The sequence below is a fragment of the Perca flavescens genome, chromosome 2 (assembly GCF_004354835.1).
Source record: "Perca flavescens isolate YP-PL-M2 chromosome 2, PFLA_1.0, whole genome shotgun sequence".
NCBI lineage: Eukaryota > Metazoa > Chordata > Actinopteri > Perciformes > Percidae > Perca > Perca flavescens.
Genome location: NC_041332.1, coordinates 33087482 through 33100614, shown reverse-complemented (window position 1 = coordinate 33100614; position 13133 = coordinate 33087482). Strand labels below are relative to the sequence as shown.

At 41.7% G+C, this 13133-nt stretch overlaps 1 protein-coding gene, 1 long non-coding RNA gene and 4 other non-coding genes across 6 annotated transcripts in view; all 6 read left to right on the top strand.

The window, feature by feature from the left end:
• The window catches only part of LOC114562924 (caskin-1), a 36520-nt gene extending 32279 nt beyond the window's left edge, over nt 1-4241 (top strand). Inside the window, exons 19-20 of the mRNA XM_028589621.1 lie at nt 933-1536; nt 4115-4241. Coding sequence (XP_028445422.1) covers nt 933-1536; nt 4115-4211 — 701 coding nt within the window. The 3' untranslated portion in view covers nt 4212-4241. The remainder of the gene's footprint in view (nt 1-932; nt 1537-4114) is intronic.
• A 5425-nt stretch (nt 4242-9666) lies between these two features.
• LOC114572775 (uncharacterized) lies at nt 9667-12935 on the top strand. Its single transcript, XR_003694827.1, has 8 exons — nt 9667-9880; nt 10476-10599; nt 11351-11453; nt 11656-11776; nt 11976-12070; nt 12268-12378; nt 12570-12640; nt 12765-12935. It is a non-coding gene; the product is annotated as an uncharacterized LOC114572775 (long non-coding RNA).
• On the top strand, nt 11492-11581 carry LOC114549072 (small nucleolar RNA SNORD60). Its single transcript, XR_003691505.1, has one exon. It is a non-coding gene; the product is annotated as a small nucleolar RNA SNORD60 (small nucleolar RNA).
• LOC114549077 (small nucleolar RNA SNORD60) lies at nt 11815-11903 on the top strand. Its single transcript, XR_003691506.1, has one exon. It is a non-coding gene; the product is annotated as a small nucleolar RNA SNORD60 (small nucleolar RNA).
• On the top strand, nt 12109-12198 carry LOC114549094 (small nucleolar RNA SNORD60). Its single transcript, XR_003691509.1, has one exon. It is a non-coding gene; the product is annotated as a small nucleolar RNA SNORD60 (small nucleolar RNA).
• Nucleotides 12417-12504, top strand: LOC114549084 (small nucleolar RNA SNORD60). The gene has a single exon (XR_003691507.1). It is a non-coding gene; the product is annotated as a small nucleolar RNA SNORD60 (small nucleolar RNA).
• Nucleotides 12936-13133: the final 198 nt, after the last annotated feature.

Below are 13133 nucleotides of genomic sequence, written 5' to 3'. Positions count from 1 at the left end.
CCTAAGTAGACATAGCACTTTAAAGCCACTATGTGTAGTTTTTTAAGGTGATTATAGTATTCAAATGTTCCAATGATATTGATGTTTTTGTTGCCTTTTAGTCCTTTTACATCAGAGTCCTGGTGTTGATACTGTGTTGTTAAGTAATGGGATTATTGATTTCCATTTCTATATTTTATTGGCATTTTGCCTCTATTTGATAGAAATAGTAGAGATACAGATAGGAAATGCAGGGCGATAGAGGCATGACATGAAACAAAAACCCCCAGCTGGAGTCAAATCTGGGACATCGCAGTTATATCGTATGCGTCTTTCCTACTACATAGGCGCATTAAAACAATCATTTGTAATGAGTTTAGTCAATTAGTCAATCGACAGAAAAGGAACCTGCAACTATTTGATAAGCAAATCATTGTTAAATAGCTTTACAAATATGTAGCTCTGCTGCTTTTCTTTTCTCAGTTCGATATAATTGTAAACTGAATATTTTGTGTTTTGGACTGTTGATCAGACAAGCCAAATATGAAAAGGCATCACCTTGGGAAATTGAGATCATAACATAAACCTACAGTATTTTTATCGAGGAGACTCCCATGTTGCTATGTTGAGCAACAGCGAGGATATCCTCTAAAGAAATGCGTGATAATTCTTTGTCCGATTCTTCTGATCCCGAGACGATCTACCAACATTGCAACATGGAACGTCAAGGTCGTTCTCGAAAAGTTAGTAATTGAAGGTTTTGTACTGCTAGCCCAACTAAGCTCTCCTAAAATGTTTAATTAACGGGGACATTTGGACCAAAGATGATCTTCATCCGTTTAATAGATATCTTGCTAGATAACCAGTACCAATCTCCTTCTTGTCTTTAATATGTGTGAGTATACCAGTCTGTAAGAAAACTGACAGCTTTCTCTCCGACTCTCTCCGACCAGAGCCGAAGCGCGTACCTCCTCCTGTATCCCCAAAACCCCGTGGGCCTCCAACAGCACCTAAACCAGGCAAAGCAATAGTGGCTTCAGCTGCCATGAGCCCGAGTCCTGCTGCTACCAGCCCAGCTGCAGCCAGCCCCACCCCGGCCCCCAAACCCACCTCTCTTCTCTCCGCCGCCCCTCTTCCAGCTCCTGACACCCCCTCTGCTCCCTCCCTCTCTCCGGGACTCCCTCTAACTTCCCCCTCTCCGGCTCAGAGTCCCTCCACCCCCTCGCCACACCCTGTCAAACCTCCCCGCTCCTCCATTGCCGGCCTCTCCATCGACCTGGTGGGAGGACGGGAGTTGGAGGAGGAAGAGGAGAGGAGGAGAGAGGAAGAGGAAAAGAGGAGAGAGAGGGAGCACAAGAGGCACAAGGAGCAGGAGGAAGAGAGGAAGAGAGGAGAGAAGGGGAATCTGATGGAGCCGGAGAGTCAAGTAGAGGAAGTGGAGCAGGAGGAGGAAGAGGAAGAGGAAGTGCAGCATCGTTTGGAGGAGACCAGTGCCTCCTTGGCTGCAGCTGTGCAAGCTGTTGAACATAAAATCAAAGAGGAGGACGCACAAAATGAGTGAGTTTTTATGAAGTTAATGATCCGATTTTGCCATTTGAACGTACCGTTTATATCCAACAACAATCTCTCGGGACCACTTGTTGTCATCCACGTTGATGAAGAGAGGATCCGAGCATAAATTAGCTTCTCCTCACACAACGTGGAGCTCCAAAGTGGGAGGTCTTGTTTCAAGCATGGGTGTTGGGCAAGTAAAAGCATTTTCTGCATAGATAATGTTTTGATAACTGGCAGTTGGATCACATCCAAGGCTTGGATTGACATAATACTCCATAACATCTTAATGAAATATTACAACATTTTGGGAAATATGCGTATTCACTTTCTTTCCGAGTTGGAAATGAGAAGAAGACCGATACCACTCTAATGTCAGGATGTGGTTAGCCTAGTTTAACATAATGACTAAAAGTGTGTGTGTGTGTGGGGGGGGGGGGGGGCAGCTAGCCTGTAGCTACAATTACTAACAACTGTAAAACTCATTAATTTACACATTCTATCTTGAATCCGTGCATTGCCCTGCGCATTTGCATTTGCACCTGTGTAGCCGATACAATTTCATTGTATAGTTTCTGGTATGTCACATCTATTTCTATTTTTTTGTCTTAGAATTTCTAAGAATTTCTATTTATTTTTTCACACTGTCTAGTTAGGTGGGCCGTTATGAGTATGCCACTTTGCATTTCGTAACACATATTGTTTGTGGATGTGACAAATATAACCTTTAAAGCAGAAGTGTAAAACAAGAATTTGTGGTTTCAGGAGAGTCCCCTACTGTAACTGTTGTTTGGGGGAAATACAGCTGGGATTCAGTAACAATGGCAAGAGAAGAGACCTCTACCAAAATATGTGCTTACACACAACTATTTTAACCCTCACCTCAGTAAGAAAGTGAATTAAGCATATTTTTTTCAAATGTTGCAGTGTTCCTTGAATGAGAGGAGCCCATTACAGCGCCCACGAGTCATTCACTGAGGTTAATGCAGCTGAATCTAAAGTTTACACTTTGTAGAACCCTGAAAAACATCCAGCGTTATAAATCACTTTCTAATTCTGGGTCAGTAGTGCAGTGTTTTGTTCCCATTTGAAACGACGAACTGTTCTAAATGTTCCACCGCTCTGAGCCTCTGGCTGGCCCTCTGTGCCATAGCAACGGTTGCTAGGGCTGATGTGTACTGTAGTATTTAAAGTCTTACGTCAAAACAGACCAAAACAAGGTTGGCCGTAGGAGTGTTTATAACCGACTGCCATTACGTAAACTTGGTTAATTTGGCCAAACCCTTGATTACCGTGGTAACAGCAACGCTGTTTTAATATACTTTGAGCAGCTAATTTCTCAGAAATACAACAGAAGAGCAACGGGGGGTCCGTTTACAGCACAATCAAACAAACACATTGCATTTCCTCTGGCTGCTTAACAGTAATGTTTCTAATGGGAAGCAGCGGCAGTAGGACTTGTGATGCAGACCATGATTAGAATCAAAAAGGGGGATTTGATTTCATGTGAAGTGGTTTAATTTTTCCATCGTTCATGCAACAGGCAGATATTTTTAGCTTCAAATCTCTAAAGGTGTGGACACACTAGGCCGAAAATCGGCCGTTGGACAGTCTGGCGAGGTCTGTGACTCGAGTCTGTTCGGTGTGTCCCGTGCTGTCGTCCGTCTGAGGGGCTGTCGGCGTTCATTTTGGCCGACCTGACATGTTCGGTCGGCGGCAGGGCCGTCGGGACTCACCCGGATATCACGAGCGGAATGAGGTGACTAGAGTCTCTCAAAATCTGAAGAAAATCTTTCAAACTGACCTTTGTTGAGCTGAAATGAAGACAGATTCAGGAACCGCATGGCCTATTTCTCGCTTAAAATGTTTTCAGAAACATGTTTCAGTGAACTATTTTAGTACAACATGAGATCGTATTCTGAACGGCCGCCATGACAGTCTGGCTTTGAATTTCCGGAGAAAACAAACCCATGTGACGCATTTGTCCGGTTTTTATTTCTTGGGCAACAATACAGAGTAGTGCCGCCTGCTGCTATGGAGACGTATTACGTTTCTCAAGTCGGTGTCGCCTTGGTGTGTTCCGAGGCAGTTTTTTGGACCTCGGGGACGCGACTGATCATTTTCACTGGCTTTTCTGCCGAGGGTCGGCCGTCTGGTTGGTGTGTAAGCACCTTAAAAGCTCACCGTACGCTATACCCGCCCAGCACCAAATAACAGACAGACAAAATTATCAAACCAGCTGGGGAACATAGTGCAGCATTAAGCTGCTTAAGAGCAAGATATTTCCCTCAGGGGCTGGTAGAGACCAAAAGCAGAGCTAAAAGAGTGTGGTTATTTGACTTATATTTGCCAGGTGGCCAGAAACATGACTGCAAATAAATGCTAATGTTGCTCCATAACTGCTGAAGGCAACGAAGGGAACGTTAGGGTTATCATTAATCATTAAGAGATCCATAAAATGCTAAGTAACAGTGGGGGGTGGGGTGGGGGGGCTCCAAAACCAGCTCTAAACTACTACCGTGACTGTGCCGTCTCTGCCTCACTATCAGCTAAACTCTTCCTTCTTTTGCTATCCATCTCCCAGCTCTCTTTCTAGCAAAAAGTCCACAGTCTCCATCTTGGACGACATCGGCACCATGTTTGACGACTTGGCAGACCAGCTGGATGCAATGCTCGACTGATCTCTCGCCCACGACTCATCTCCAACAAGGCCTCCCCCAGCCCCCATGTGTAGGTGTATTAAGAAACCTCTCCCAAGGCTCGACGCTGGCGCTCTGAGAGTGTGTGTGTGCGTGTGTGTGTGTGTTTGAGCGTGTGTCCCTCTTGCGTGAGCGCTTCTCATGTAGCCTTGTACAGTATACCGAGGAGGGCGTCCTCTTCGTCTGGCGCAGTAGCTCTAGTACGCCTCCCAATGCGAGGAGGCCGCTCCCACACAACCTCTGACCTCTGCAGCCCCAGCGAGTCGCCGCCGCCGCCGCCCAGCCTCAGACGGCTGTGTGGAACCAGAAGCACAATCATTTTCCTCATCCTTTTATCTTTACAGACTCTGACAGAGATGCTAACTCAGTCAGACAGACAGGGAGGCAGACAGATAAGCATATTGCTTGCAAAAAAAAAAAAAAAAAGCACATAAACTGACTGATAGACAGACAGACAGGCAGACAGATAGATAGCTAGGTAGATAGATAGACAAGATGCATACAGATGAGATACCAGAGAGAGTTTTTAAAAGCACATGGAGAGACAGGCCGCTTTCTGAGTCTGTCCCACTCCTGCGATGTCAAAAGGATGCATTTTTCCCGATGAATCGTAGCCTCTATTTCTCTTCTGTATGAGTGGAGGATTGCGGTTAGCCGGACTTCCTGACCTGTGTGTTGTCTCTCTTCATGTTGTTGTTGTTGCTGCTGTTGTTGTTATTATTGTTGCTGCCGTTGTTGTCGTTACGAGTGTGTGTGTAGTCCCTGCTGATGCTCATGTCAATGTCCTCCCACTCGTACAGTAGCTATTCTAACGATCAGAACGACAATATAGATGTGTGTCCATGAATTTTGAGACACTCGCACACAAACACACACACACACACACACACACACACACACACATTACATTACATTGGTTTTAATCTCGCTGGTGTTCTGCTTTGTTGGTGTTTAGCTCCATCTATGGAGGCTTGCTTGGAAATGAATTTACACATTTGCATACACACTTACACATTTACATGCAAAGACACATATATAGAAGCACACTCATGCGGTGTATCCCTTTGTCCTGCTGCAGTGAACAGTGTTTTTAAAAGATAATCCTATATTTCAATGCTTTATATAGTACATCCAGTTACATACATAGTTTATAATATACCTGGGTATTTGAGCTGTTAGAGCTCTCTCTAGTGTTGGTTAGTGAAACTGCCTCTAATCTGTCCACCTTCCATCTTGTCTCTCCCCCCTGCCCTTTTTGTCTCCCTCTGTGTCCGTTTTGTCAAGTCTGCATCTCTCTGTGCCTTGGTAGTGTTCTTTTACATATTCAAAATGATTTGTTGTTTTTTTCTTGTTTTCCACTCCCAACATGTTAATGTTTTTTCTTACAAACCCTCGCTCCTAGTCGATCATAGGTTGAGTTGTGAGTCCTTTACGATCCCCTAAATCCATCAACCTGTCTGCAGACCTCCTGCAACCATTGAGAAACCTTGTATGAGCCCGTATAAGCCCCCCCCCCCCCGTAAGCTGTAATAAATTTGCTCTGCTCCTCCTCGGCTCCCCAGTTTTCAGTGGTCCCCCACGTAGGCCAGACGGTGGATCAACCACCAGTGTCATCCCAATGAAGAGTCCAATTGTATTTTTATGCTCTTTGAAAACAAAGATATATTTGAGAGACAGATGGTTCTATGTGAATAAAAATAATGATGATAATTATAGACATTGAATCGAGGTGAGCTGATTGAGCCTGTACATAAATTTATGGTTGAGTTCTGGATGTGTTGTGACGGCTGTTGTGCCATGGTTGGGTTAAGGTTGTGTTTCTGCTGTGATGATGCATTCCTGTACAGCTGTGATCAAAATAAATGTATAAATTAAACCTTACACAACATGTTTAAGCCTGGTTCTGTTAAATCTCAATTGCTAAAGGAATTGCCAGAAACTATTGTTTTATTTGTTGTCTTCAGCAACCTCTGTTTTACATGAATTGCACTCTTAGCCTCAACATTTTTCTATTCAGTCACAGTAGATTTAGTGAGGTTGGGTTGGGTGAAAAACACTCAAATAATGTTAAATGAAATGAGGATTCTACAAATATTACACTATTATCCCAAATTTGTTGACTTTACTAGAAATTTGCATGGAAACCCATTGCCTTAAACCGTTTAAGTTTTTAGACAAGGTGAAACTTAACAGGTCAAGTTGTATTAGCACAGACTGGTAGTTTGATGCAGTAGACAAATCAAGTTCATATAAATAGTCATTACTAACAATCATTAGTAAACATATGTTATTTGAAATGTAATAAATATGAAACATTAGGCTCTACTTATCAAAACTATAACAATAATTCAAACTTATAAATATGTTTTTTTCTTTATGGCAGTATAGTGTTAGGAAGAATGTATTCAATACATTCACAGTAAAACAGAAAGGATGACAATGCATAGATTGTAATTATGCATCCCATCCCATCCCATGCATTTTTCCCATCTAGCGTTGGTATATTATTAGACGGTATATTATTAATATACCGTCTAATAATATACCATCTATGGTTGAGATCATATATCGCAATCAACTCTCTCGCACCACGCAGTTCAAAGTATGTATTACAGCTATAGAAGCCTTCACCCATCAAAAAGCCAGTCTCTTGCTGTTTTCAATATCCTTTTTCTGGGTGAAGAAGAAGACTCCTGTTCCTGAAATTTTTGATTTTGAATACGTGTGGTCCTCCATGTTTCCTTCTTCAAACTTGCCGGGGCCGGGAAGCTACGATACCCATTAGCAGCATTAGCAGCACCTGTGAGTTTATCATGTGACAGTGAAAACGCGAAAGGAGGAGCAGTATGTCCTGTATGTCCCTTACCGGCTAACGTATTTCAGGATGGCGCATGAATATTCATGTTCATGCGAATGCAAATATAAAATTTCAAGCCAAAAGGAATACTTGGAATTGATGGTGGTGGTAAATATTCATGAAAAAGAAAGTTTGTGAACGGGCAACACAGATTTTGATAATGAACAACTAAACACGTTACACACTGGACCTTTAATATGATCTGTGCACTGCATACTTAAGATGATTATTACAAACACCTAATGTGATTTAGTAATGCCTATGGTTTTTAACAAAACATGAAAGAACAAGTAGTGACCACCATAAAGTTGAATTACATCTAAATTTGGGTTTACAGTGTACACTTACTTTTCATGGTTAACTCCAATATTATTTAGACTAAATATTTAACACGACAGTTGACAGTTTAGGCATAAAAAAAACTCCAAGTAAATAAATTAAAAAGGATTTATTTTCTACCAGAATTAAATACCTGGAAGTGTAGAGAAAATATAGTAAATATAATTGAAAAATTTAATGAATGAGTAAATAAAATAAAATCACTGCTGGGGAACATTGGACCTCCTTCAGTAGTTAGTGTTCACTTTTTTCTCAAACATTGTTGTATGCTGTTGTGATAAAAAAAAATGTTTTTAACTTAACTGGAAGTAAAGGGCCTAACCCAAACCACAAAAAACTTTCCCAGATCAAAAGAACACATAAAAGCACATGGGCAGGGGTGTCAACATTTTTTGACCATAATGCACCAGCATTAACTGGGTGGCAAATAAGTATAGTTGGTGACTATGCAGAAATAAAGCAATTTGGTATAGCCTATAATGAGAAGTGTCATCATATTATTGCATATCCAGCAGAAAATATCCTGCAGCACCCGAGTTGACAGTTAATACCTGCAAGCATTTTCAGGCTATCAAGTTACAAATTGCTGTTAAAATACCCTGCCTCCAGGAGGCTATATCTTTGTCTGAAGTTGAGATATTTTTACATGAAATGTGTACTTGTGAAAAAGGCTATGGGCCAATATGTAGGCCTACATAGAATGGTGTTTTATCCCCAAATCCTGCTTAAACAAAATACCAGACCCACCATTGATTGAACAATAACACTTAGTTTACCCTGGATTAAGAATGTTGTTTTGAGGGGTTTAAATTTATAGCTTTTGACATAGTTGTGTAAAGGCTTGTCTGCACTTGTCAGCAGCAAAGCTCTCTACAAAGGTGAGAAAGATGAATGTAGCTACATGAAGCTGATTAGGCTGCGGGGCTCTCTCTCTTTTTATTTATTTACATGCATTTGCACATTTGGGTTCAGGGTTTCAAAGCTATCCAGATAAGCCAAGTGCTGAATAATACTGGCATTTTCTGTTGTTCATTTTCTTAGCAAATTGCTACACACTACTGTAAATAAATAAATAAATCAACATTTCCCCATTTTCAACCAAAATACAATGACTATTATTTTGTTAGCATTCAAAAACTGCAACTACCATGAGGCTTTCACGTATCGCTTCTGTGTCAGGATTTTAGATTTATGGTATGGGAAAATGAGACGCAAGGGTGACACTATTCTCTGCAACCACAGGTTTAAAAAGCCAGCTATTGTTATAGCGAGAGATTCTGTTCAAATGGGCTGAGGCTCGGCCACTGTGGGCTGAATCAGTCCTTTAGCCTTTAGGAAAATTAGCCTACTGGGCTTCGAGTGTTTGAGTTCTGAAACTGTTAAGCATGTTTTATTAGAATGTAACAAATATAATAGGAACATTTTACTACAAGAGATTGTCGGACTTAGGAGTTCGGGGCAATATCAATTAAATCAGACCAAAACGAGAACCATCACTTGATCGCAAAAGTAGTTTTCAATTTCAGGGTGAAAAATGAGTGGAGTCGGTCCAGCCCATAGACAGTATATAAGGTCCAGCCATTCACTCTTGGAAAATGAAGCAAGCACGTGGTTGTTAAAGTGACGTCCTGAGGAGGGCGGTAATACGAACTAGGAGCGTCTAAACTGCACTTATTTTACACGAAGAACATTTACGGTAGACGTTTTGTTCAATGCTAACAAAATCGGATTCAGCATTAGTTGTTTTATCTTTGTTAAAACGACTAGTTGTTCAGATAATAGCGTCCAGTACATTAACAAGGGCCAAATAAGCAAATGATATGGCCTGAAAATCCTCTAACTATTTGTCCGCTTTTCAAAAAGTCCGACGAACGGATGTAGCTGTGTGTAACGTTAGCTAGCTAGCTAACGTTACACACAGCTAGGAGTCTGATACACCCATAGACAGTATATGGATACACCTAGCTAGCTAGGCCAGGCAGCGATGTTACGAATCCCACTATGGCCACGCCAAGACCCACCCTTCAATAGCGTTCACACACTACTATTGGCCAGGCGTCCATGCTTACATGTACAGGTCCTATCCCCTGACCAATCCCCTAACCTTAACCACTCGAGGTGAAATCATTGGGTGAAATGCCTAACCCCAACCAATCGAGCTGCTTCGTAGGGCGGGTCTTGGCGTGGCCATAGTTGGATTCGTAATTTTGCGGCCAGACATTGACATATATAAAAGAGGCCAGGCCAGAAAGGGGAGGGATTTCCGTTAGACGGAAGCCGTGTATGTTCATCTTCTCCTCCTCTCCTCTGGTGCATCAGTCCTCCGCATGCAGCACGCCCCGGCAGGAGAGATGAATCCTCATTTCATTCTTCAGCGGGTTTTCCAAACGTTAACGTTACCCCGGGCAGCAAAGACAAACCGAGCGGGCCGGTTTATCCTAAAGAAGTCTGACCGGTGAGTATTGTGTTGCTAACATAAGGAGGACCTTGTATGCTAACTAACTTAGCTAAGTTACCACGTTGGTCTGAACGGCAACACGTGTGCAAAGGTTCTGCAAGGGCCAGAGCTACCACGTGGTGTTTCCACTTATAAAAATACGGTGGGAAAAAATATATGTTAGCTATTTGGAGTATTAACTATGAATATTTTAATAAGGAATCTAACTGTATTCCTACATTTATCCACAAGTCTTTTCTAGGTCGCGTCACACATTTCGGCCCTAACTTAGTTGAATTTTCTCGCATAAGAATGTGGTGTTGAATAATGGCCTTTTGAATCGGTCGAAGTTGTCCCCCACTCTGCGTTGATTAACGTTACCTGAAAACGTCATGTCTGAATTGCAGTAGACTATTAAAATCCATAATGTCTGTTAAAATCGTGTCCTTCGATGCCTAACGTTACTGTAATAGGTTGGAACATGGGAGTTTGGGAACAGGGACCTAAAAGCATGTGCTTATTGTCCAAGTTGTGTGGAATTGAAATGGCTCAATATACTTACAACTGGTGCTGGAATTTATTCATCCCCTTGCCTTTTCTTCCATTTTTCTAGTTAGCCGCATGGAGGCCTGCTGGAGCTGATGCCTGCCTGGATGACTTGCATTAAGTCAAGGTTGAGATGAAGAAACTGAAAAGAAATTTGCTTTAAAGATGGCCTCCACTGGATAAAAGCAGATGTGAGTTAATCTGCATAATGAAGTGCAATGAAGATCTAGGTCCATCAGGGCCAAAACCAGCAGGCTGGCCAACAGTCTTTACCTCCATGCAGTCGGGTTGCTAAATTTACCTACTACCCCCGAAATTCCCCATCCTCCATCAGACATCCCTTTGTGACATAATGTCTCTGCCCATATACCATCAATACCTGTGACCTGGGCATTGCTGCAAAAATACGATTTATTGATTGCACCATGCACTTTAATGGACATAGCACTTAATGGGGTTTTTCTAGAGGGATTTATGGGAAGTCAACTTCGGTACAAAGTCATTCTAAGGGGTATTTATGGGGAGTTAAATTAGGTACAAAGTCATGGGTAAATTCTTTTTATGGGGACATGTATAGATAAGGCAACCGGGTGAACAGCTTAAAATTATATGCCTATGTCTTTGTTTTTGCTCTAACAATATTTTGTTATGATGTAGCAATGACAAATAAAACTGAACTGAATATGAATAAATTAAAGGATGAGATGTATTGTTATGCCTTTTAATATGTAGTGTCCTGGTGACTTCCTCACACTTTTTATATATCAAAAAGGTAAATTGTTTTGACATCCAACCCACATGTAATCTTCAACATGTTTCACAGCCAGTAATGCCACACTACCTTTTTCCTACGCCTTATGAGAGCTCAACAACAGCTTCTCATTTAAAAACATCAAAAAGTATGTAATCATTTGTCTGATTTTTTTCTTTCTTGCCATCCAGTTGAATCTGGTGCAGGTGAGAGTGGGGCGACTGAGGGATGGATGGATGCTGCTGCTGTGTTTCAGCAGTCGGAAGACCAGAATCTCACTGGGTCTGAGAGCTGGTGAGTCCCTGCAGTCTTCATGCAGTTGAATAATGTGTAGCCTGTGATGACAAAAATCAAATAACTTTTCTGACACCTACTATGAGAGCTGTACTCCAGCTCCTGATTCTAACTTTATTCTGAGGCTCAGTTATCAGTATATCAGTGCGGTCTTCGCATCATAATTATCCATTTTCACTGACCTTTTCCCTCATGGTTACAGGTAGGAATGTGAAGACTGAAAACGTCGGAGCTGGCTGGACAAAGATGTGAGCCCACTGTGTTTCAGATGGTCCTGAGATCAAGTCTCTTATTAACCAGGACCTCACTGGGTCTGAGAGCTGGTGAGTCCCTGCAGTATGTTGGCATCTGAATAACTTGTAGCCTGTGATGACAAAATCAAATAACTTTTCTGACACCTACTATGAGAGCTGTAGTCCAGCTCCTGATTCTAACTTTATTCTGAGGCTCAGTAGTTGGTATTAGTGCAGTCTTCGCCTCATAATTGTCAATTTTCACTAACTTTCCCCCCTACTGTTACAGGTGAGAATAAGAAGACAAAGCTCTGATGCTGCTGTCCTGAAGATGGTCCTGAGATCAAATCTTATTGACCAGGACCTCACTGGGTCTGAGAGCTGGTGAGTCCCTGCAGTCTTCATGCAGTTGAATAATGTGTAGCCTGTGATGACAAAAATCAAATAACTTTTCTGACACCTACTATGAGAGCTGTAGTCCAGCTCCTGATTCTAACTTTATTCTGAGGCTCAGTTAGTATTAGTGCAGTCTTCGCCTCCATAATTGTCAATTTTCACTAACTTTTCCCCTACTGTTACAGGTAAGAATAGGAAGACAGAACACTTCAAACAAAGCTCTGATGCTGCTGTGCTGAAGATGGTCCTGAGATCAAATCTCTTATTGACCAGGACCTCACTGGGTCTGAGAGCTGGTGAGTCCCTGCAGTCTTTATGCATTTGTTTAACTTGTAGCCTGTGATGACAAAATCAAATAACTTTTCTGACACCTACTATGAGAGCTGTACTCAGCTCCTGATTCTAACTTTATTCTGAGGCTCCTGCAGTAGACATCCAGTATGCACATGTTTAGTTTATGTGAATTAAAACAGATTCTCTTTTACAGGTTGATTTCATGACTCGACAAATGGGAAGTAACTCTGTGCTCCTGCTGATGTGATCTAGTTTATTTTAATGGTATGTCTGTTTGCGTGTATGGGAGCTCTCAGCTCTTCATTCTAACTTTTATCTGAGGCTACAATGATCATATTTCTGTTTGTCGTCAGATTGTTCCAGTCTGACTGTATTTGTCTCTTTTCAGGTGTCTAAAATCCAAAGCATCACTGGCCAGAAAACTGCTTCCACCGAGCCGATGCAACAAACCTGAATGAAGAAACGACCATTTAATACGCAGAAAGTCATGTTTTGTATAATCAAGCTATTGCATTGAACTGTCAACTGGTATTTGTTGAATAAACATAATTCAGTTAACTATTCTCTCACTGGTCTGTTGTACTAAACCGTGGTACTGTTATTTATTTTTGCCCAGTATTGCATATTAACCATGATGTGGTTTATAAAGGCAGTTGAAGTCTACTTGCAAGTAAAGACTAACTAAAAAGCTGTGAGTTGTACGGTCCATTTGACCAGACATGCTTGTCTTAAGATGTGTGATCACAATCTGACACCA